Source organism: Apteryx rowi, unplaced genomic scaffold (assembly GCF_003343035.1).
Source record: "Apteryx rowi isolate R43461 unplaced genomic scaffold, aptRow1 scaffold_116, whole genome shotgun sequence".
Lineage (NCBI taxonomy): Eukaryota > Metazoa > Chordata > Aves > Apterygiformes > Apterygidae > Apteryx > Apteryx rowi.
The window spans coordinates 1,016,349-1,041,298 of record NW_020447375.1 but is presented as its reverse complement, the minus strand read 5'-3'; the positions used below and the strand labels follow the sequence as shown (position 1 = coordinate 1,041,298).

General features: G+C 42.3%; 1 protein-coding gene across 1 annotated transcript in view; it reads right to left on the bottom strand.

Annotated features, from left to right (window-relative positions):
* Positions 1-24,950, bottom strand: part of PRKG1 (protein kinase cGMP-dependent 1) — a 433,746-nt gene that overhangs the window by 20,384 nt on the left and 388,412 nt on the right. Inside the window, 1 exon segment of the mRNA XM_026081056.1 lies at positions 13,243-13,339. Within this exon segment, the coding sequence (XP_025936841.1) occupies positions 13,243-13,339 (97 nt within the window).

Genomic DNA, 24,950 nt, shown 5'->3' with positions numbered 1-24,950 from the left:
GACCTAAAGAAGCCACCTAAAATAAAGAAAAACATTTCTCCTCATCCATCCCGCAGAGCTCCCCAGTTGCTTCACTGAACATGCTGCTGTTCTGCTATGTTAGCTGACCAGCTCAAACCAGATTTTGCATTTATTGCAGACTGAAAGTGATAAAAATGTTTTTGGTTTGGAGTTGGGGTTGGGTTTTTTTTGGTTTTGTTTGGAATAAATGACATATCAGTTTGATGTTATTGATCTAACTCATACCAGGCTGTTTCAGGGGAGCAGGGAGAGAAGTGATGAACAGGGAACGAAATAACAGCAAAGGTAAAAAAAAATCCAAGGTCATATCAAAGTCCTTGAAGAAACAGTGGGCAGCTATTCAGCTACCCACTTCCAATGTGTCTGACAATTTACTCTCCCCAAATCTCAGCTTAAGACCAGAAGATCTTAGCACCAAAACTTTCAGGTTCTAGCTTGGGTTGGGCGAGTTGTTTGGGGAAGGCTCTGAAATATATGTTTTCAGGAAGAGGGAAAAACTGAAGTCTGTAGACCATCTGCCCCAACCCAGACATGGTGGTAATGGGGCCGAGCAGAATTTACCAAAGCTTGCAAGAAAAGATGAAGGTTTGGTATGACTTCACATATATTTATTGGCCTGCTCCACTCTTAGCTTTTCCCTGTGTTCTAGCTGTATTTGAGTGAATAAACAAATTGCTACGAGCAATTCCTAGAGGAGGAGAAGGAGGACCTACAGGAGCAAGATGCAACCAGGGCTGTCCAGTTCCTGCCACTTACCCTGAAACTGGGAGACCTGGGAGCAACCTCTGGGCCAAAACGTGTGCCTGACCGTGCCCTGAGCGCCAGGGCAGGATGCGACCTGGCCACATACCACTTGTCCTCAGCAAACTCTGCTCTCCAGCTGAAGGAGGTAGCTCCACTAGCAAACTTGAGCACTTCTCAGTCAATTTGACCGTGAACCATTTTTTTTTTAAGTGGCATTCAGCACTTCTAAACATACTTGAAACACAAATCCATATTTCACTAATGCTACTGCTGCCTATCTTTACGTCAATGACAAAAATAAACCTAACAACCTGGTGAATTCTCAGATCACTAACTTCCAAAATTATATAATGAAGCGTAATGTGAATAAATCCCTGTTCTTCCATTTCTGGTATGTCATTTTAATATCGTAGATTGTGACTATTTGTTCAATTTTTTTGTCTTTCATTACAAAGGATTTTTTATTTTTAACTTTTTTTTTTTTTTTTTTTAGGGATGCCTGGGCACATGATGAAGAGCCTGAGGAAGTAACCTGCTTTCCTATACTTACTTGTACAGCTTCAAAATAAGTATACAAAAGGAAGTTAACACGAGAGAAAATAAAAGGCAGCATTTCTATTTGATAATGCTATCACTGCCACAAATGTTTAAATATAGAACAAACGAGAGGTTACAATTAGCCAATGCAAGACTTTGACCTAATGCCACAGGAGAATTTAGATAAAATTTCCACTCACGTTCCCAGTCTGCTTCATAATGCAGAGGATTTGCCAGGGTTTGAGAGCACTGGGGGATTAATTTGTATTAAATGTGCTGATACACCAAAACATGCAGGTGAGGTACAAAACTTTGGATCACTTTCCCTTTGGATTATTTTTCTATGTGTTTTTCCGAGCAAATTCACTGCTATTTGTACATCTCTGGAAAAATAAATCCTGCAAGCTTCCCCTCCTTCTTCAACATGCCTGGTGAGTCTACTTGCCTCCTCTTGCTCTGGTGTTTCTACCAAGACTGCCAAATGGGGCTAATAACGACGACTATTTTCATGATGTAAAGCTGGGAAAATCCAGGTCATTCTACCCATGATAGTAAATAAAAAAAGAACATTTCTAACCCCGATCTCATTTTGCTATCCTACTAATTAATTCAGACTCAAATTATTTTGTACATTATTCAAGTTTTAGTTTATTTTGAAATGTTGTTTCAAAAATATAAGAAAAATCCAGGAGTCACGGGGACGTTTTACTTTAAAGAAAAAAAAATAATAATATTGAGAAAATGAGAATGGGCTGATGAGAACACCCTATCCTCTAAATGCCACAAAAAAAAGAGCACACAAAGCCGCAAAAGCCACAGAGACTGCGAATCTCAGCTGCGGAGAAGCTGGATACGTCGGGCAGGAAGTTCAGCCTTCCAAACCAAGCCACCACAAAAATCTCCTAAATGCTGTAGAGAGGGAAAGCGTGCAGTCCTCCAGTGCGAGAAGTTCACTAGACCAGCTTCGACTCAAAACTATACAAAGTGACATCTTAAATTTCCAAGGCCCCAGGATTATCGATTTGCTGGAGACCTGCTGGAGCCTTGGGTTTCAGTCGCTTCTCTCCAAGGCCAGGAGAACCGCTAAGAGGGTCTACGTGGGACAACAACCAGCCTCCATCTCTCTATCAAGTTCTTTGCAAGTTAAACCAATTTCTGGCCACTTCCCTTTCCTTCTTTCCTACCTTCACGGCTTCCTTACATAATCATTGCCTTTCTTGAGTGCAAAAAACTCCAAAAATCCCTCTTTCTCAGAGATTCAGTGCACTGATGGTACGAGCAAGCATCGAGTCTGCTGTAGATGTCCACGTTCTGCTGAAAATGGTGATTTAATCAATGAGGATATTGAAGCTGCAAATTCACTGAAAGGCTCAATGGTGGGGAAAAATGATAAATAAAATTTATGGCACTGAATATACTCCTCCCTCCCTTTCTCTCCACTTTCCTATATGTATTTAAGCCTTCCATTACGTTTCTATCCTGTCACAGTGCTCTGGCACACAGAGGCTAAATTGCAAAATGCAAATCAAGCTGAACAACAACCCTCCTACCAGAGCAGTCTAGACAGCTTCCTGCATGCTCCAGGCTGCGGGCCCTTGCCTTCCTTTCTAGTGCAATAATCCCCAAAACAGTGAACCCTGGTAAACCTGTAGGTACTGCTGACTCTCCTGTGGTCTGACTCACTCCAAGTAAATCTGAATGAGCTGTTGCCCTCTGTTAGGAACGAAACTCTGAAGGAGATTTCCATATAATCCCTTTCAGTCGTGGAACAGGAGCATGTTTTCTATCCGAAAGATAAGAAAATGCAATAGAGAGAGGAGTTAAGTAAAGCCTGTGCCCAAACACCACCCTAAAGAGGCGATGCACAAAACCAGAAAGAGATAAAATTCATTAGACTGGGTAGTTTCTGCAGGATTCTCATCCAGGCAACGATCTGCTTCCCAGCGACACAAAATCAGCAGAAACCTCGTCTATAATTAAACCAGGCATTTGTAAAAGCAAAGCACAATGAAAAAAGAAACAGTTGCATCTATTTTGCAAATATATACTGGCCCAAATACCATGGTGATGGGCTATCATGCACAGATTTGGAGTCATGGCTGCATTTTTAATCACAAGATATTACCTAGACAGGGCTACTCTGGGAGGGTCAGATTCCTCCATCTTTTAGACCCTTCCCATCCCACAAGCTCATAGCGATTGCCAAGCTGATGAAGAGGAGGTTATTCCTACCCTCCGTGTGTGAAACCCATCCAGACCTTGGAAGCAAGAAACCCTYGAAATGTCCAGGGTGGACACAAATTAGAGAGGAGCTTTCGTCTGTGCTGGACCCTGGAGCTGTCCTCTCTCCACGTGCCTGGAGGGTGCCATCAACTGCGTGGTCATTGCTTCCCCCTCTCCCATCTTCATCTACTTGCTCTGGACACTCACTAGGCAGCTACCTGGACCCCGCACTATATTCCTATGTTCTTTGGARAGAGGGAGGAAAAAACTTATGGAAAGCTTTAAAGAAAAAACTAAGAACAATTTTGAAGAATCATCACAGGGGAAAAAAAACCCCAACAAATGAAACCAAACAAGGCAAGGAGACAGGCATAAAAGTCTACTCGGGCAGGAGCGATGAGTAATGGTGCCCTCGTGGACAGGGAACCCTGGGGTCCATGAGTCAGCCGGTGGAAATGATGAGCCATCGCTCGCCGCAGTCCTGCCTGCCCCGGCATGAAGCAGCCAGAGGGAGAGGAGGACAACCTGCGGATACCGTGCTCCAGCGTGATGGCCCGGTCCCATGCCACCAGCGTCTGCTTGGCAGCCTGGGTCATCGTGACAGAGCTAGTCCCGAGTGAGCCCAACCAGATGGATCACGAACTGAAAATACACCCAAGCGAGACGGTCCTCCAAAGAGGACGTGAGGACACAGCAGTGAAGGGGGCTTCGTTGGGCTGCCAATAATTTTGAATTCACGGGATGACTTTTAACGTTTTAGCAGTAAGAAAATACTGCGTCTCAGCAGTGAGAAAATACTGAGTCTCAGTAAAAAAAAATCCACTATTGCAGGGGGTGAAGATGTCTCAGTAGTGGGTTCAGCAGAACAGCAACTGTACAAAATCAGGACAAGATGCTGGCACAGGGGAGAGGAGAAAGGATCCAACCTCTCTTGTTCTTCTGAGTTTCATTAGACCTCAGCTGGCTTCTGCTGGGCTCACACAGCTTTCACAAAAATGTTGGAACCACTCCAAAAATGTCGCTTTGCTTTATGACGTACAAACTGCTGCCACTTCCAAAACACACAGTACTTTCAAGGTCTGATTTTTCTTTCTTTTTTTAAACACTGCTATAATTCACATGCAAATAAATATGTTTTGACCTTCGTGCTTTTTCACACTTTTGGGAAAAYGGGTATTTATGAGAGCAAATCCAGCCCCCGATGGAAAAAAGAGTAAACGGTTGTATCTGTGTGTTTCTTATTCTTTCTCTGTCTGTCTTGCTCTAAGTATATTTATTTGCTACATATTTATGTGCTCATATTCATTACTTTATATAAAAAGTCCACAACGGTAGCAATTTCTGTGTAACTCCGATGAGAACTGAGCTGCTAAAACGCAAGTTGCCCTTTAGAAACATTAAAAAAAAGTAGAACAATCCTGATAAAGAAGGATTTTTTTTTCAGTGAAGATTAAGTGACATGCCTGCAGCAAGCCAAAGCAGCCTCGAGTCTCCTCCACTTTGTCATAGTCAGGATTTAGATGGAGGCTATACTATTTGGACTGCACTTATCTCCTACGTGCGTGATCTCCTCCTAGGAAGTGATGGTGAAGAACCTCTACTGACGCTCTGAGTTCCCCGTCACTGTAGATGTTACGCCCGTGGATGACAGCTCTTGCAGAGCTGTGCGTTCTCCAAAAAGCCCTAGGAGGCAGCACTGTACTTGTTCTCTAAGGAGCTGCTGCAGATAATATTTTCCACTGCCTTACCCTGTGCAAAGCCTTAAAGCCAAGGGGACTCAGAGCAGCGGTGGTCGGGGGCACCACTGCCCTGATGCAGCCCAGCTCATGGTGGGCTCCCTTACAGACACAGAAGAGCAGCAGACCATGGGCACGGGAGCAGAGCTGAACACGTTTTACATTTATAATCCATTTTTCCTTTCATTTTTGAAATAAAGGCTGTGATTTGAACGATGCTGGCAGCTTTGAGAGCCCCAAATTTCTTGTCACTGATAGATATAACAGAAACATTTGAACGTGAAGCTTCTGGGTGTGCAAAGAAACCTCCTTGCGCAGGAGCTTTCGCGTTTTCTGCTAATCCTCAAGGTGGTTGGCCTGGCTCCTAGCTAAATGAGAACACCCAGCAAGCGGAGTTTGTGCAAATAAAAAAAATATATATATTTAGTTTACTCTGGAGATGTGGCTTTTTTCCTAAACCCTCAGTAATGGCTATCTTTTAGGAGCAGGACAGAAGCGTTTCTTGAGAGCTCGGGTACACTGCTCACAGACAAGGTTCTTATTGCTCTTGTCTCCYGTTGAATTTGCTGTGTGGCCATGGTGACACCTCAACCCCAAAAGATAGAGACRGTAGTTCAGACGCTTTTCGAACGGACCTTTGCTAGCTAACATCTGTAAATTGTGGACATGACGGAGCCAGGAATCAGTGCTATTGTGAAAAAAAGATGGGCATGCCTTTGTATCACGTTAAAAAATAACCGATTCCAGAGAGCATCCAGAAGTACGAATGCTTTTGCTTGCTGGGTACGTGCAAGGTTTTTTTTCTTTTCTTTCTTTTTTTTTTAAACTTCCAGTGGTTTCCCAGATATATGCACCCGMATCAACAAAAATAGCGGCAGCTGTTGCCGAGCGCAGCACTTAGACGGGCTAACGAGAACGCAAGCTGAGCTCTCTTAATCCCAACAGCTGACCGGCTGCAYGGACCAAGCAGCAAGTTTCTCCCCCCAGGCAAAGCCGCCCAGCGTGGTCCGAGCACTCGATATATCTACGCTCCTCCAGAACGGAACAGCTTGCCCCCTAATAATATCGCTTGCCTCCGAAATGCCCCTGCTGCCACCCTTATTTTATTAGGATTGAACAAGGCTAGATTCAATTAAATGCGAAAACTATTTGGGAGGGCACTAAATATCGTAGCCTGGCACACGGCACAGTGTGAATGCTAAGGGACTCTACAGRAAAATACCTTGCAAAATTATACATACATATATGCTAAAAAAAATACACAGTTCCTTAGAAAACCTCATCTACTTAACCATTAATTAAAGCTGCTTAATCAAATCCTGAACTTCGCTAAAAAATCTTTAATTCTACGCTCTGAATACTGTACGGAAAATTTATATCCAGTGTTTGCCAACATGCGCAACTATGTTTTTTTTTTATAAGCAAGGGCATTGGGAAGTGTATAAAAGTTTGTGTCTTTCCATAAATGCCAGAGGTAAATATTATTTTTCAAAAATGTCTAGAAGGAAAAGGCTAAAAACAAGTGAGGAATGTAAACTGCTTCGCGCATAAAATCATTCCAGTATAAAGTAAAAGCCAGAAGAGGGGTTATATAGCTAATACCTATTAAACCAAATGGAAAAAACTCACTAATTCCTTGAAAACAACCTGTGGGCCTATATATAAAATCACTGATATTCTCATTTTAATTCCCTATAATAATTAAGAAAYGCCCGTTCTTTCAAAAGGAAGGAGGCCAAAGGATTCTTCACAATTTCAAAATAAAAATTAAGCAATTTCAAAGAGAAGACGACTGATCTGTCTAATAAAAAAAAACTTTACAACGGATGGAACAAAATGATAGCTATGCAGTTGGAAATTTCCACTAATAAATGTCTGATTTATGCATCTGCTGGTCTATTGGAAGACAATTACTTTTTTTTTTCCTTCCTTGCCATCTAATTAATTCGCTAATGATTTTGTTTACAAAAAGGGCTGGAGGCTACAATAAATTTCATTGCACTTTACAATCCGTGGTCAKATTCCTCTTAAAACATGAATGAAAATGAAAAATCCCACGTTGACCATTGAAAATAGGCCTTCTAGAGCCCCGGTGAAACGCGGCCGAAGCAAAGGCTTCGTTTTTAAGCTTATGTCCATATTAGTCTCCACATTGCCAAGGAGTTTAGTTTTTAGTGGTCACCAGGAAGCTGAAAGGACGTTACAAGTGGCATTTCACAGGGGTCTGTCTAGAATACGGCACCATTAAATACTCTTATTAACAGCTTGCCTGATGGAGTAAGGAGAAGGTTATTAACTTTGCRCCATCAATCAATATCAAGCCGGAGAGGGCTACGAGCACTTCTGCGAAGAGCAAGGAAATTCAACCTGATCTTTACAAATTGAAGCGATGACTCGAGATAGAAAGGGCACAATTCAGTAAGGGTAAAGGCAAAACACGACGCTCAGTTGCCATTTTTCTGCTCTACCTGACCACTCCAGTTAGCTCAACGTGCCTTGTTTGAGGCATTGCTCAAAAGAGACAAGAACCACCTGGAGATGAAGAAGCAAGAATGATTGCCAGGCCTAGAAAGCAGGAATTGCGTGGAAAGCTCAAAAATAAATTTACTTTCCCTAAAGAATAAAGTACTACAGGTTAATGTGATAATGATCTTCAAATACATAAATCTTACTGCAGGAGAATGCAATAAACTGCCACCAAGTCCTCTTGGAACAAGAAGGACAAGAAATGACAGGCTACAGCATGGGAAGATGTTAAATAGTAGGAAAACCTTTCTTGCAAGTTAAGAACAGGTAAGCCCTGGAATAAATTGCACTGGGAACCTGCATCRCTAAAGGCTTTCAACAAGAGATTAAGGGAAAAATGGTCAGAAATATTTGTGTCTCTTTGATTCTGCCTTGTGCCTTGAAAATGGAACGGATGATCAACTTCGGGCCCTCCCAGACCTATGTTTAATGAACATATGCTCGAAATATGTGCTTTAAGTGTCACTGACTTCCGCAAACCTGCTGAACATTAAAACTTACGATTAAATATTTTGTCGAGTAAGGGCTAAATGTCCTTAATCTGCCTATGGATATTGTTGCCTTCAGGATKTCCTTGGCCATATGTTACCCACAGCCGCGCACAATGAATAGCTCCCTCCTAACTTGCATATGTGCGGAGATGGAGGAAAAGTCAATTGGTTTTGACTGGCCTATCTGAATATTTGACTGGCCCAAAAAGTGAACAAAGATGTTCAGCTGAAATAGAGTCTCAAACAAGCTGGTGACGGGGAGGGTGAAGAAGTATTATTTTTGCAATTCTGTAAAAGCTGGGGGAATTTAAAATCTTCTTTTCTCATTGCCCCGGCTCGGAGTGATTATTGGAAATGATAACTGTGTGAATCAATATAACAACGGTGTGTGTTGAGGCACGGCGCTGAATTTGAGCCTGCCTGTGCTCAGCCATCGTTTTCATGAACTGATTACGCAGCCATAATGAATCTAACCCTGTATGTCCAGATACTCCGTTACATTCGTTTCAGAGCTGTCTAAAGTAATCTTCATTTAAATCAAAATGCCTGACCTGGGGCAGATGATTAGAGGCAGAGGAGTTTAAATTAAAAGCAAACAAAAGGACAAAGACAAGAGCAATAAAGTTGAGAAGAGATGATTTATGAAGCCCTGGGACACCTGACCAGCACCTCTGTCCTCTGCAAAAGGGTGTTCTGAAGGATATGAACTTGAGATGATACATTCATTCACTATCATAACGTATTATGGAGGCTCGGCAGGAAGGAACCCAGCGAAGCAGCACGACTACAGATTCTGAAGATCAAATGCTAGCTACCAAAATGAAGGTAAAGTAAGTGGAGGCTCCTACCACCTGCTCAGCCTGCAGTCAATCTGCCTGGGAAAGGGCAGGCTGAAGTCGTAGCAACGTGCAGTCCCAAGCCTTTTGCCTCTGTTCCTTCTGCTCCTATGGACAAGGGTCTCTTCACAACATTAGACAGCTGTATAAATATTTTTCAGGAAAAAAACTGTTTTATATATGTATATATATGTTAATAGACTTCATACGAGTCAGTACTATACCCGTCTATTCAGGGAGCTGCCCTTCATGCAGCATGAGAGCACACGTGGGAGCATCCTTTGAAGATGCTCAGCTACCACTCCGATGAGTGCCAGCGAAGAAGCTACTGAGCAAAAAATTGTGGCTACTTCAGTTATTCAAACCGAGAAGTCTAGGCATCTTATTTGCTTTCTCCTATGCTAAGGGAGGTGTCCGAGAGCTGGAGAGCAGGCACAGGGAGACACGTCCTGGAGTAGCCTGCACCTACTTGGCAGACTCTCCAGCAATTTATGAGGGTGGTTCTAGGAATGTAGCACCGTCTGTCCCGGGGCAGACTGCGGTCTGCTCCAGCCTGTCTGTTTACTTGCTAAATGTTGAGGATTGGGGTCACACTGCTCGCCCTGTAAGTGAACAAACGCATTTATTTTATCTAGCTCAGGCCACTTCTCGTTTTTATAAACATGCTTTTGGAGCTACAGAAATTGGACAGTCTATGCAGGGAGTGAAGTGTTGAGAAGCTGTCTGAAGATGATTACGCGCACCCTTTTCCAGGGGTGGCACATGGGAAAACTACTTTTTGCTTATTTTCATGCCAGTTTAATGTTTTCACAGCTAACTGCAACACAGTCAGGGAGGAAAGAAGGAAGACTTGGCAGCCAGTGTTTTGACAGAAGTGCAAGGACTTAGTGTGGTTCGTGCCCGACTTTTGTTACAATTGCATAGCTGGTCACCATATGAAAACATGACAAGTCATCTGTTTCATCCCTTCAACAGCAGTCTGCTCAAGCTAACTACAGAGGAGGTCCAGTTAAGGATGAAGAACAGCATCCATAATGACAAGATACGATACAGGGGGCATCAGCTAGCCATAAAAAATTGATCAAACTAAGTAAAAAAATTGAGCAAACGCAAACCTGTTTAAAATTTCTTTTGACACAGTCAGAAAATAAAACTACTTAGGAAAGGTCCCATTAAGACATGCACTAACTAAGATTTGTCACCACGCTGTATGCGTAAGCTTTTTGACACAGGAGCAAAACCAGGACAAAAAGATGTGTAATATCCATAGAACAGAAAATTATTTAAATAACCGTCTCGCCCAAGAGACATGTACCTGCATTTAAATTCATCCAAGGGACGACCTCTCAAAACAACCAGTATTCACAGAGGTGTCTGGAATACCATCTCACATTTACACAAACCACATCTGAAAATTAAAACACAGGCAAACGGGAGCTTTATCCTTGGCCAGCAAGACCCAGACTAAATCCTAGACGTTCCAGTTTCTAACCAGACACCACCAGTTGCCCTCTTGAAGGGTACGAAGACGCGCTGGGGCGCTGAGCTAGCTTGCGCATGGAAGCTAAGGTTAAGCTATAAACAGTCTTCTCCTTGCAATGCACTTTGCTTATTTGATTGTTTTTACTTGAGAAAAGTGCAAGAACTGGATTTTTTTTCAGGAACAAATTTCAACATTGCCATGTACTAGCGAGCTGCCATAATACAGTAAGGTAATAAAAGAGTCCGTTCCTCGGACACATATTGCATCAGTTCATTTTTAGCCTGAAATTACAAAATATGTTTTTCTAAAGAGGATAGAAGCAAGAGGTAGCAATCCTATACTCCGTTTTGATGAAAACAGTCCTTTTGCTTTAATAACAATTTCGCTTGCCAATACTCAGCGCTGAGATGGCAACTCTGAAAGGTACTTAGCTTTTTTAAAATGTTAAAGACTAGAGAATATTAACATAGTTTTCCCTGGTGGTAAAGGAAAGTAATAAAATCAAGAATGTGAAGTTAAACTTTAAAATATCTTTTATCCTTCTGTGTGTAATCTGGTATCAGTTAAGAACCACTACAGCCTCTTGAGCAGAAAGATACGCCTATTTACTGACATAATGCAACCTTTTTTCCTAAGTAACAAAAAATCCTGGTTATTTAAATTTGACACGTAAGATCTTCCCTGCATACTTAGCTCTGCCGTCAATTCTGAACTAAGCGCATGGTTTTAGCAGGCTCACTTTAGGCGCAGTAGCTGAAAAAGTCCTTTTGTAGATTATACCAGCAAGCCATGACCTTTTTCTGCATTTTTCCGCTATTCCCGATCTAGTTCCCGCTGATTATCGAAACACCTTTCCCAAGAGAAAACACTTCTATTCCCATCACCTCCTCCTCTGCTTGGCAGGATCATTTCTTCCTGGCCCAGCAACGGGAATAATTGTAACCATACAGCACAAGCAACTTTGATGTCACCAACAAACAAATCGACAGCAGGAAATCAATATGGGAAGTGGTTTAAGCTAACTAGAAGGCAAAAGGTTCCTCATCTGATTCACCACTATACTCACGATTTACCCAGAAAATGATCTTAACCAGCATTCTCCTGCTTGGAACCTCCTAAACTCACCGCTGAAGACAACCCCCTACAAGATGATGAAGACTTTTCTGCCATCTGAGGTAATATCCAACACTTCCTGCAGGCTTCTAAAATTTTTAAGTCTCCTAAGATTTACATATTTCTACCTGTCATCTGATACCCTCAAATGACAGAACGTGTCCATCTGTGCTGTTCCTCAGACCTGGCCAAGGTTTCATCCACGGATATGGTTCTTGTTAACACCATATAGCTTCCACATTAACTTGGGAAGCAGCTGGAGCTAGAGGACTCGTTGCCTTCAGTAATGCAACCCAATTGATTTAGTGCATCCCAAATTAGACTCTTGCTCTCGAGCATCCTCGGCAGGAGACCCTCTTTCTCCACTGACCATAGAAGGAGCGGAGGAAGGACACCTTCCCAGGCTATGGCTGAGCTCTCGTGACTATCTTCCAAAACACCAGCTGCTAACGGGAAAAAAAATAAAACAACGGGAAGGGATCAAAGTCCTCACTGGTCTGCTCTGCATGTTTTTAAATAACCTCCGAATAGGAAAAGGCAGAAACAAGTTGCCGTTTAAAGACAGAATTCACCCTTCACGTCACAAGCAATGATCAAACCACTTATTTTGCTGGTTTTCAAGTTCCCAGCGCTAAGGGGATAATGCAAAAAGGTGCTTTTGGCTTCCGTACTGTTAGGGAGCGGGGATTTCCTCTAACTTTTGTGATGGCAGCAGTAACTCTGTTTACTTTTCTGCCCCCGAACTTAAAGGGGTTCCTCACATACTGTACTGGTGTCCGGTATCAGAAATGCCTCCTTGCTCAGCGCAGTGATGTAAACTAAACTCCCTCTTTCTATTTTAAGCTTCTGTATTCACACGATATTACAAATGGGTCGCATAACGGCTATCTTTTCCGGCTCTTCCTGCTCAGCCCTTGTTTTAATAATAAAAAAAACTACACGGCTCTAAACCCAAGCGGAGCAAAAAGCAAGCTGAGATTTCGTGCTTTCTTTTAAATTCTGCAAACAAGAAGTATCTTTCTGTGAACCAGTATTATAATTCAGACACGTAATCTACAGTTTTCTTCATAATCAAGTAGGAGATCGGGAGATCGATCTCTAGACCCAAATTAGGAACTGCTTACAGCAGACAGTGGACCGTTACTGCAGTTTTGGCTAATTAAGATTTTAGGCTGCTTTTTCAATCTCATCACTCAACACCACCACAACTCTTCGGGTTCTTGTTAAAAGGCAATCAATGTCATAAAAAGGTTCTGCTTCAGTAGAAGACCACTTGGAGAGAGAAGATGTTCCTCTCTCAACCTAGTAACATACATTCTTTAGGATTACTGCAGCGTGTTTATTCATATATTTTTATTTTCCCGGAAATGTAATACAACTTTCTTCAACTATCAGTAAAATTATAAGCCTGTCACATACTTCTCTTCCAGTAATTCAGGTATAATAATGAAGACAAACGAAAAGACTGGTAACATAGTACTCATTCCCAGGACATTACACAAACTTCAAAGGAAAAAAAAAAGGTTACCTACCAGTTCAACTCGTCCAAACCCTCCAACTCCAAGGGTGTCAATGATGTTGAAATCAGACAGTTTCAGGTTGGCGAAGAAGGCAGCTTCGGCTTCATATCTGGATTTTTTTATGCGAAAAAATGGAAATTTCTTAGAGGTGCAAACATGAGTACTGCGCAATACTGTACCCGAATGGCATGAGCGTGGAACAGCGTTTACCTGCTTAATTTCCATCTTATCTCTTACAGTTTGCTTTTAGTCACACTCCCAGTTTTGCTGGTCCCAGTTATAGCATAACTCCAATTTGCACTTTTTTTCAAAGGGAGAAAAGCGAACGTACCTACTGCACGCCTACAGTGCAAATGTCTGGTACTGCAATTCAGCTCCAGCTACCAAGCGAATGCTACATTTTGACATTTTCTATTGATCTTCTTTGTGAAGAGTGGGTGGTCTGTTTTGTCTTTTAGTATTTTTTGGAAGACAAAGTCTCTCCCAAAAGTTTCTCTTATCCACAGGCTGGCAGTAGTTTCTATAAATGTTTATTGAAAGTGGCAAGATCATTAAGGTCCCTGGAGAGAAATCACAGCCAGGTTTTATGAAATCAGATCCGATAAGCTGAGGGCTGGTGTGCAAATGCCTGAAATGAATGACTTCAGTCACATATTAACATTCCTATAAGAATATCTTCGCTTCTTTTCCTGCTATAAACTCACTTGGAGGAGAAATTCCAACCCAGTAGGTCCCAAAATCCAGATGCTCCCTCTTTAGCCCATGTGCAACTGGCTTGTGACAGAAGTTCGCCAAGCCCTTAACTATGGAAGCATGCAAATCTGACACATGCAAGCCTGCCAAAATAAGCTTCCCATGAACACACTCATGAATATGATTCCTCCAAAATATCTCCTTGTCAAGGTTCATGGTATTTTTAGAAAGGCTCAGAAGGGAAATGGATGAGCAGGATCCACCCACTCAATAAAGTTTGACATTCAGCTGCCAGAGAGAAGCCCCTGTGCATGTACAACCTTTGGCCGTTGGTGATATGGACTTGTACGGGGASGGGRAAAAAAAAAAAAAGCATTGACARGGTTATGGAAAAAGGCATGCAGGGTGTAAAGGGGGAATTGGCTTGGAAGCGCACAATTTTCAGTATTTAATTTTATCCATAAGGCTTCACCATTAACTGTAACCATAATGTGCTATTTCACCCGAGCATCACGTGCTTCGTTTAAGCCCAGTTTATGCTACAGTAAAGATAAAATATCATAGCATTAGCAATGATCACATACACACATCCACCTATCTATCTTTTTAATGGATCTAAGCTGTCACGCCTGCCTCTGTATCTAATAATCTAATTCAGTAATGGAATGAAACTGATTTAGTGACTTATTCCCTTCAAACCACCTTCTTTATTGAAAAACAAAATGACATTGCGAGAGAAGAGAAAAAAAAGCAATTTGAGGGTAAAAAAAAAACCAAAAAGAGGTGTTGAGAAAGGCGAAAGGTCCCATAAGAACGCCCAAAAGACAAAGCAATAAAGCGCGCTCTTATCTGGGGGTACTGATGCCAAATGAGCGAAGCTTTGCTTTATTATTTATACTGCCACCAGATCCTCACAGTGACCTTGCTCCTGTGGCCACAGCGGTCTGACTGCATCTGATTTTGGAAACTAATCGCCACTGCGCCTGCTTTGAACTTGGAACGACCTTGGGCGACACAGCTGCTTATTGATCATTTTATACTAATCACGAGATGCATATTAAACTGGTAACCGGGAAAAACAAAACTGTGAAATGAAAGGCACATTTACAAGTTCCCTTCTAAACCACAAAAGGCACATCATTTCAGGGAGGACAGCGCAATGAGATGGGTCTAACGTTCATGCTAAATACATACACAGCGTGTGATTTATCTTTGGCTTTCCTGACCATTTAAATACGTCTAATGATTTATAATTGCTCGAAAGCCGAGATCCCAATACGGAAAACTTCACTTCAGTGGTGAAACAACTGATGGAAACCTTCTAGTCAAAAAGCTCGGCATTAGCCGCAGGGGATTGCATCCCCCTTCCCAGCAAACAGGGGGTGAGAGATGCCAAATGCCAGTATGTCAGAACGGCTTGGGTTTCGAAAGACATACAAGAAAGACGGGGAAAAAAAATCTCTCCTATGATACCTCTTATCCTGAATGTCTGCAGAGTCCTACAAAAATTGCGTAGAGTTCATAGCATGCGACGTGAGGGGACAAAACCAGATAAAACATGCCAGGGTACTGGAAAGGCAAACGGGGTGCTACTCTCAACTCCTGGAAGAGCTACCAATTCTTCTAAAAAGCCTTGATGTCCTGCTGCGGCCAAAAGATCTTCAGGTTTTGTGTGTCGAGCCAAAGAAGCTGAAAGCTGATGGCTTTTAAAGTGGGCCTGTCTCGGGCAAAAATCTGTGAATTTAATATTTTATTAAAAAAAGTGACTACGGCGTTACTTTGACCGGGTTTTTTGGAAATCTTCTGGCTAATTCTCAGATAGACTGGTTATGTGTAGTTAGTACATACAAGTGCAATGAAGCCTGTAAAACAAATTGGATTCAGTTCTCCAGACGCTACGCAACAGGCGTCTTAGAAACAAAAGAAATCCGTAAAATATATAGTGAAACAAAAATGAGTATAAAACGCATGCAAGCCTATCATATGCTTGATAACAACCGTCACATCTGTATTGTTTTGTTCCCAGCTATGAAGATCAAAGTCCACTTTCAAATCAAATTGCAATAAAAGAACAAGATCATTATTGTCTAAAGGCACACAATTTACGGCCAAATTCTGTCAAAGACCACACCTGTAAATTCTCAAAGCTCCTAAATCTTGAGGATTACTTTCAGTCAAGYTAGATTTATCTGAAGGTGAACGGGAGGATGGTGCGCTTTAATTTTAGAGTCAGCGTGAGCAATACAACTAACAGGAGTTACACATCTCAGCCCTGGAAAGCCTAAGAATAAATCTCTTAAGTCGCTTAAATAAAAATACCAAAGTGCAAATAATCGCAAGTTATTCCATGAGTCAGAAATCAGGTCATGATCACCAGCCTGAAATTCAGAATATGAATCCAACTTCATGGACTTTTATGCAGCTTGCTTAATTTGTGGGGCACTCTCTACACAGAAGCTATTGAGATCTTGAAAAGCGTGCTCCTTGTTCTTCTCGGTTTCATTCTGCAACTGAAAACAGGAGGCCAGGAAACATGCTGCAGCCAAGACGGTCTTTCTACTGACTTCTAGTGAAAAAGATACGGGATGTCTTAACTTCATCATCTATGCTATAGGTGAGAATCAGTCCTGCAACACGTTCATTTAATTCCAGCATCGCTCTCCAAAATCAAAGGCATCCTTTCAAGGGATGAGGAGAGCAATCTGAAGAAATACAAAAGTTTAACAATTAAAGTCGGTATGTCTATAGGAATATGTTCGGTTCTGGGACAGGTTAAGGAGACTGACTGAGCTGCAGAGGACACCTGGGCTATTCCCTGGGAACAGAACCGAGATAGGATGGATGGTGGAGACGAGTTTGCCACAACTTCGCTTGTGCAAGCTGACACGCTGTCAATATGGAAGTAACTTAGCCCTCTGTGGGAAGAATGTGTGTGTCCGTTCAGGGCATATTTCTCATGGGTCTAGCTTTTCAGCTGCCAGAGTCCTTTCCCACCTGGTGCTTAGCAGCCCGATGAGAAAGGAGTTATATTCCAGACATGCAGCCGTATACCGGTGCTCTGAGATTTTTCAAACAAACAATGATTCTTTTGACTTCTGGAAGAGTTGGTGAATTAAAATATTAGTGTTTTAGGCTCCTAGATTGATATGCAAGAGGCGTATTAGGAAGGCACCTCAAGCAAGTTCTGAGGCTTCATTCAGTACCCAGAGGAGGGAATGAGGATCAGGCTCGTATTTGAATCGAGAGAAATTCTGGAGCCGCTCAGCAAATCTCAGACAAACTTGCCATACTGCCATTTCTGGGATTTTCTGACTCTAGCTGGATTAGATATAATTTGGAAAGAGCCCTTCCTGCAATATTTTGGCATAAAATGCAAAAAAGAACAGATACAGAACTTTTCAAACCATTAAGTGATTCAAATAGGAAAGAACAACAAAAGGTCCGTGCTTTGTAACTCAAGGATCCTTGCAAAACACCTACTCTCCTCCCTTAGTAAAGAGCTTTTAAAAATAAGGCCGAGATTTTCACAAGAGCTTGAGGGAAGCAAGGTGTCAACTCCCACTGCACTCTAACAGGACTTCTTTGCTTAACGCAAACATTTTTTTGCTTTTATAACTGATCCTACTAGACCATCCCTATCTAAGCAACCCTAACCACCCCTACCAAAGCTAGCAGCTCACTATGGCAGCTAATAGGAGAGATTCCCCTTGTGTTTCCATCAAGGCAGGTATCTCCTCCACAGGTGACTTCAGGCGCTGACAGGGAGATGGAGGAAAAGTTTAGCTCTAGGTCAAACATGAGCATCCTGCAGAATCCCACAAGCTCTTCTCCAAGAAGAGAAACCTTCTCCAAGGTTTTTGCAAAGCCGAATGACAGAGATCTATAGAAATCTCATTAAACACGACGGCCTTTCCGTAACTCTAGCTTGTCCTAACAAGCATCAGCTCCTTGCTGTGGGAGATATGGGGCTTGGAACCACAACTTCTTTCTTTCCCTCAAAATAAAATAAATACGCTCAGTGAATCAGTAATTAAAATGAGCTGGGTTTGCATCGTCCTTAGGATGGATAGCAGTCCCATATGAGAAACCAGAGTTATCCAGGGGACCGCGAGGAAATACCGCTGTACACATGTCCCRTCACTTTGAAGGAGCAGCTCTTGAAGCACGCTCTAGGCATTTGGACAATTCCTGCTATGCAGGGTGGGTGAGGAAGACATGTGGCTTTTGCACACGCTGCAGGAACTTCCCAACTATTTAAATAAACGATTACTTCATAGGACAGTTATTACGCCGAAACACGTTTCAAGCTGTAATTCCCAAATTATAGATACAAAAATCAGAACCACCTTAACGAGGCAGCTAAAAAAGAAGAAATGAGAAAACGACAYGAGCAAAGGTTTGTAATTACCCAACTGCTCGGCTTCCCTAAACTAGCTCATGATTCCTATCACATGAACTAAATGTGTTGGAAAACATTAGACATCTGTTACCAAACACTCATCTTGATGCAAAACTTGGCTTCTTTCCACCTGTACGCTGCCAACTAGATGTAAATTGTAACCAAATGGGAACCAACGATCAACTCCCTGATAATAACAAACATAACAATTTGGGGTTGACAAAAACAGAATTTCCGAGCCTTCCTCTGTGACAAACCCTAGCTATTTAACAGCAATTTTGTTGGCCTTATATTCCATTTTGTTGGCTGGCCGGATCACTGTAGCACCCACCTGGGGGACAATGCACTTCTGCAAACAGAAAAATTGAGTCTCTGCAAAGAGTAAAATAAACTGAATCGCAGTAGCTGGATGGCGATGATGAGGCCCAGCTTGCAAGAAGTCACACAGGCAATGAATCTAACAGCCACAAACGGGGTGGGAAAAAAAAAAAAATACCACAAAAGCAAACAGCTTTTCAGTGCCCACTTAATGAAACGGAAATTTCGTCTCAGTCCATCCTCTTCTAATTCTTAAGCAATAACTTTTTAGCACAGTTTCAGCTGATGCTGAATTAAAAAAAAAAAACGATGATAAATGAAGGCAAAAATGGCGTCAAATTTCAATTTTGTCACTATTTTTGCTATACACCTGGACATGCATAGTCTAGACACGGTAGATGAACAACCTGGGCCTGCTTATGATGCCCAGCTGCTGTTCAGCTGCCTTGCACCCTGAATCATGGAAAAATTTCTGGATCGGATTTGCGTATGCTCTTCAGTTAACAGAGAGGCAATGCTAAACATGAAAACGAAAAGGAGCAAGAGATGTGGATCGAGTTCACGCAACGAGGAGTATTCAGACGCGAAAGCAATGCAGGGAAGAAGCAAAAGAAAAAAACACCTCATGTCAGTGCCCCATGAGATCCTTACCTTCAACTACACCCTGTTTGTGGGGGACTCGGAAGATAAGTCACCTTGCTCTTAGCCACATGCAGGCGACAGACAGAAGCATGGCAGATCGACAGTGTATTTTACCCAACCAGCAAGATCCAGAGCCTGGAAATGCCTGAAAGCAAATTCTGGAGAGGCACTGACAGCAAACCCGTATTTCTTCATGATGTGTTGTCACTCATCCTCTCAGAGATCCCCACCCCATGGGTGAAGCGCGCTTCTTTTCTAGCGTTTGCTCGAGATACCGGTCCATTTGAGCGAGCACGTGCTTTGGATGGAGAGATGACCCTTGACAGACCGTCGCAGCAAAAAGAAATAACCAAAGATACGAACCAGAAGCACCGGTGGGGAAGGCAGTAATATTGTCCTCTAAGGATTTCATCCTGCAGGTTGCAGAGCTCTCTCCACCGGCTTATTAACTAAAAAGAAGGTGCTCGGCCCAAAATTACTGTTAGGTAGAGCAGGCAGCGATAGCAGAGAATTAATATTTCCTAAGGACAGGCTCTCTGCATAGGAAATGCCTAGGTTTTGTGGTTCTTCCTCCAGGTACCAGATGTCCGTCTCTCTCATGCCACAGAAACGCACCTTTACTTTCAAAACATCCCTTTCGGATAAATGCTGCCAATCAGCGAGAATAAAAACGTCAAGAAAAAGACCATCTCTTTACCTGTTTTACTGTCAATCACATAACGGTACACAAAAGCCAAATTCATGTTAAGCCCCGTCACATCACATGAATTTATTAGCTTGTTCACAAATACAGAATCACAAAATCAGACTCGGACATCGCCATTTATAGTGACAGCAGGAAGACCGACAAGACACCAAGCTGTTGGGTAAAAGTGCTGGCACAAGACGACCGTGATCCCCAGGACCGGGGATATATGCTAGGATGGACATAAATATTTTCTGCACGGCGTTTGCTATACTAACGTTAACCCGTTCCTAGGGGGGAATTTACCTTTTAGAGCACGGATTTACTTGCAGACCAGGATTTGCTGCACCCCACCAAGGAAGAGCAAAGAAAAAACCCAGCATCTTGATCTCCCACTCTTAACTTTTTTTTTTAAAATTATAAACAACATGAAAAATTTTAAAGCTGTATATCTATCTAGCTACATATTACTATAGATAGATAGATATAGGGGAAAAGTATGATAAATAATAACAGAGCTTTGCTTTGGTTCAGGTCTCCTTCTTCCAGACCATCCTTCTGAGGTCAGCAGTGCAGTGGCTTTAATTCCCGATTTAGCTGCTACCACTTCCTTTTACCTTTTTACCTTCCACTGAAAATCCAAATCAGAGGGATTTCATTTGGATTCCTTAAAGCAATGGGCTAGTGGCAATTATGCAATTGAAAGCTACAGCCGCGCAGACAATTGCATTGAAAAGAAAGCTTATCTTTTCTTTTCAAGTTAACGTTGTCGGGGCTGCGAATTTCCCTTTGACCTACCAGCACTTTAACTTCCAGGGTACTTGCCTTTAACGCTTTTCAAATCAGGAGAAATAGCATACCTCCTGGTTTAGATTTTCTTACAGAAAGTGAACATTTGAGTGGCAGCTAAAACGGACATTAAAGCTATGGCATCTCTAACTTCCTCTGGAAGGGGAAGGAGATCTGAAATTGAAAACATAAAGTTAAAAAACTAACAGAGCAATGCTTTTCTCCCCCTCCCCTCTCTGTTAAAAACACATGACTTTGCAATTAGAATTATATGCAACGTGAACATAGCATTATGCCGTTATAACAAGCTTTGCTCGTTGTGAGCTGTTTTAATAGTTAAGCAAATCTGTTGGCATTACGGGGCTCTGAGGACCAGCTACTGCACCGAGAGCAGTCTCGCCGAGAAATGCAGTTGAAGGCACTCAAATACAGTCAGTTAACACATTTCAGAAAAACCTTCTCTTTAAAAAGTCTTACCGTCCAAGCTAATATTGTCAAATTCCTAAATACGACAAAAGAAGGCGATACCTTATTAAACACGTTATGCCTACTAGGTTCTGTACCTGCTGTCTAGCTACAGCATGAGCACAGCAGCGGGAGCTTAGCTGAACATACGATGCGTGGTGAGCAATTTTATTAGGAATAAAAAACAAAACCATCCCCAAATTTCACAATGCTGCAGAGTTTATCAGAAGCTTGCAGTGGGAATTTGTCCTCTTATAACTAGGGGAAATGCACTGCTCCCTTTAAGATGCATGATACTGTCCATGTATCTATGCTCACAATCAAATGGCTCAGAAAAAAGAAAAAAAACCCTCTCTGATCCAAGCAGATGCAAGAATTTTGTACGTACGCGAGTGCATTTTGATTGCTGCACTCCATTATCATGCTATTGCACAATTCTATCTGCTCGCATGCCGGAAACGAGTAAAATTTTTGGTCGACGAACCACACGTGATTTTTTTTCCATTACTGTGCTGAACCAAAGATTACGCATGAACAGCGTTTCCGCACCATCGAGCCTCATGACAATTTTTCTGTTAAACAGTCATAAAACCAACAAAGCTGGACCATTCTAACTGCAAAATACCTGCTAATACAAATCCCCGGCAAATCTCTGCTCACGGTATAAAAGCATGGATGAAACCGGTTGCATACAGCTACCAGTTTTCCAAACGTAGCCTTTTTTCCCTGTCTGGATCACGCCCATGAGAAATGTGAATGTCTGGAGGCATTGGTCTGGGGTGTCTGAGGACAGGCTGGAGCAATAGCTCCAGTGGCTGCTGCAGAATGAAAATTTGGGACAAGCTCGCTGAGCACACGAAGACCTTCAGCAAAGTTCTCATTTGGGGCAAAAAGTCAATCTAGCGCGCTCTGAACATGACGGACGGACAGCGCACRCATGGATCAGCTGTAGAGCGGATGCACAACGGATCTGATCCATACTCTATCTCCAGCCTGTCCCTAGGGGTGGGCATGGTAAATCTGTTTTCTACTGAACATCAAAAGGAGGTTGGGACCAAAACACCCCCAAAAAAGCATTAGAGCAGCTGACTTTTGCCAATAAAATTACCGAGGTGCCAAGGTGAGCGCTGCCCTACRCGACCCAGATGCTTCCTTCATGACCCAGGTCCTTCTGCCTGGATTGCACTAAGCTTTTGAATGCCTAATATCTCATCTTTTTTGGCAGCGGCACATTAAGCTTCCTTTTATCTCCATCCCCGGAGGAGGATCTGGTAGGTGTGCTCAGGCAGTGGAAAGCTGAGCAGCCGCAGTGATTTGCAGTCAAAACCGGGACCTCCTCCTCTGCCCATGTTTCAAAGGAAAAGGACGAGCCAGATGTCTTGCGTCCAAAGAGACGATTTCAGCACCTCTCTGCAGGAAACGCTTTCATGAAGCTCAGGCTCACAGAAGGCACCAGAACGCAGCTCTTTTGATTTGATGCCTAAACCCAGGGGAGCGGCAGGATTCCAGCGCTCTCTTTTTGCAATATTCTCTTTTCAACTGGTTTAAATGTCCATTTGCAGATGCCTCGCTCTGCTGTCACCATGCAGGTGCCCAATTCGCCTTCGCTAATTCGGCCCCTGGCACTGGGCACTGACGGAGCAAGCGTGCAATATCGCGCGCCGCGGTGCCAAAATTGCGCCCAGTCTGGGTCGCCCAAGTCCTCCAGCTGCTTTTTTACCACCAATATCAAGCAGTCGTTGTGCATCCAGGGCCAAATTCTGCTCTCCGAAGCTGAAGGGGCAGCGGGGAGGCAGCCTTCCTCGATGGTTTGGTGTGAAAAACTCAGATTTAGACCGCTTTGTAAATGCTTTCCTGAACTGATGCTGTCCTACCCCTGCCCCAGAAGATCTGCCTGGGCACCACTGAGCAATTAAATACACAGCTCTAGCACCATGCCTCAGCCATACGTATTTTATTTTTCCAAATTCAAGCATTTCTCCTTTACGTTCTCGTGAAACAGCCTGATGCTCCGAGCAAGATTATCTTCCAGTGTCCCAGCGCGAGACGTCCTGGTTCCAGCTTTGGTTAAAATACCATTTGCACTTGGGTTATCTGCCTAGCACCGCGAATGTCCTGAAATAGTTCAAACAAGAGACACTACGCTATATACTTACCAAAACTATACTTTAATCCATTTTAATTAAAAAAGGGGGTGGGAAGGGGGAAGGATGTGGAGGATTCCTTCCCCTGGTGTCGTTTCCTGCTCTGCACAGTATTAAAAGATATTGCTCAAGGAGGTTTTATTTTTAATTTTTATTTATTTATTTTTTTAAACTCGGGCTGTTGCTAGCTCGAGACCAAAGAAGCTGCCTCACTGCCACCGGATTGTATCCGTGTCGGGGCTCAGCAGAGAGGGACTAAACCCAGAGGTGTGTGGACACCCTGGATTACACGCAGGTGGAAACCTCACTTTTAACTTGGTGGAAAAGGAGAACATGAAAAAACCTTTTCCTATTCCAAACCAGACAACGATGACAACCACGCAACAAAACGCTAAGGAAAAGCAAATAATTTTTCCTTGCGACTCAAACACCGCACTCTGATCTCGACATTCGAGTTTCGTTTCAATACAACTGGCATAAAGCAAGAAATGAAAGATCATTTCAAAATAATATTTATCTTTTTTTTTTCCCTCCCAGATAAACCTTTGTGGAAATCATGTATTTCTGTAAAGCATTTCCTTTTTTGACGAGTCAGCATTTTCATTAGGGGGAAAAAAAAAATCCCAGCTAGTTTTCCTTGCAGGAGAAGTAGTAAATGGAGAGGATGAGCCTACATGATAACAGGTGGCAATGGGCACCGCTCTTGCCTCATTGGAAAGACACGGATTTATTAACCTCCTCCTGCATATATCTCAATAATATATTTGATATCGACTTGATATCAACTGATAGACTGATATCGAGTTTGATATCGACTTGATATTAACTGATATCGACTTGATATCGACTTTGATATCGAGTTTGATATCGACTGATAGACTGATATCAACTTTGATATCGACTTGATATCGACTTGATATCAACTTGATATGACTTTGATATCAACTGATATCGACTTTGATATTGACTTGATATCAACTTTGATATCGACTTGATATGACTTTGATATGACTTGATATCGACTTGTTTTGATATCGACTTGATATGACTTTGATATCGACTTGATATGACTGATATCGACTGATCTCAACTTTGATCTCGACTTGATATGACTTTGATATTGACTTGATATCGACTGATATCAACTTGATATGACTTTGATATCGACTTGATATGACTTTGATATCGACTTGATATCGACTGATATAGACTTGACATCGACGTGATATGACTTTGATACCGGCTTGATATGACTTTGATATGACTTAATATGACTTTGATATCGACTTGATATCGACTGATATCGACTTGATATGACTTTGATATCGACTTGATATGACTTTGATATCGACTTGATATCGATTTAATATCGACTTGATATGACTTTGATATCGACTTGATATTGACTGATGACACTGATATCGACTTGATATGACTTTGATATCGACTGATATGACTTTGATATGACTTGATATGACTTTGATATCGACTGATATCGACTTGATATGACTTTGATATCGCCTGATATGACTTTGATATCGACTTGATATGACTGATATCGACTGATATGACTTTGATATCGACT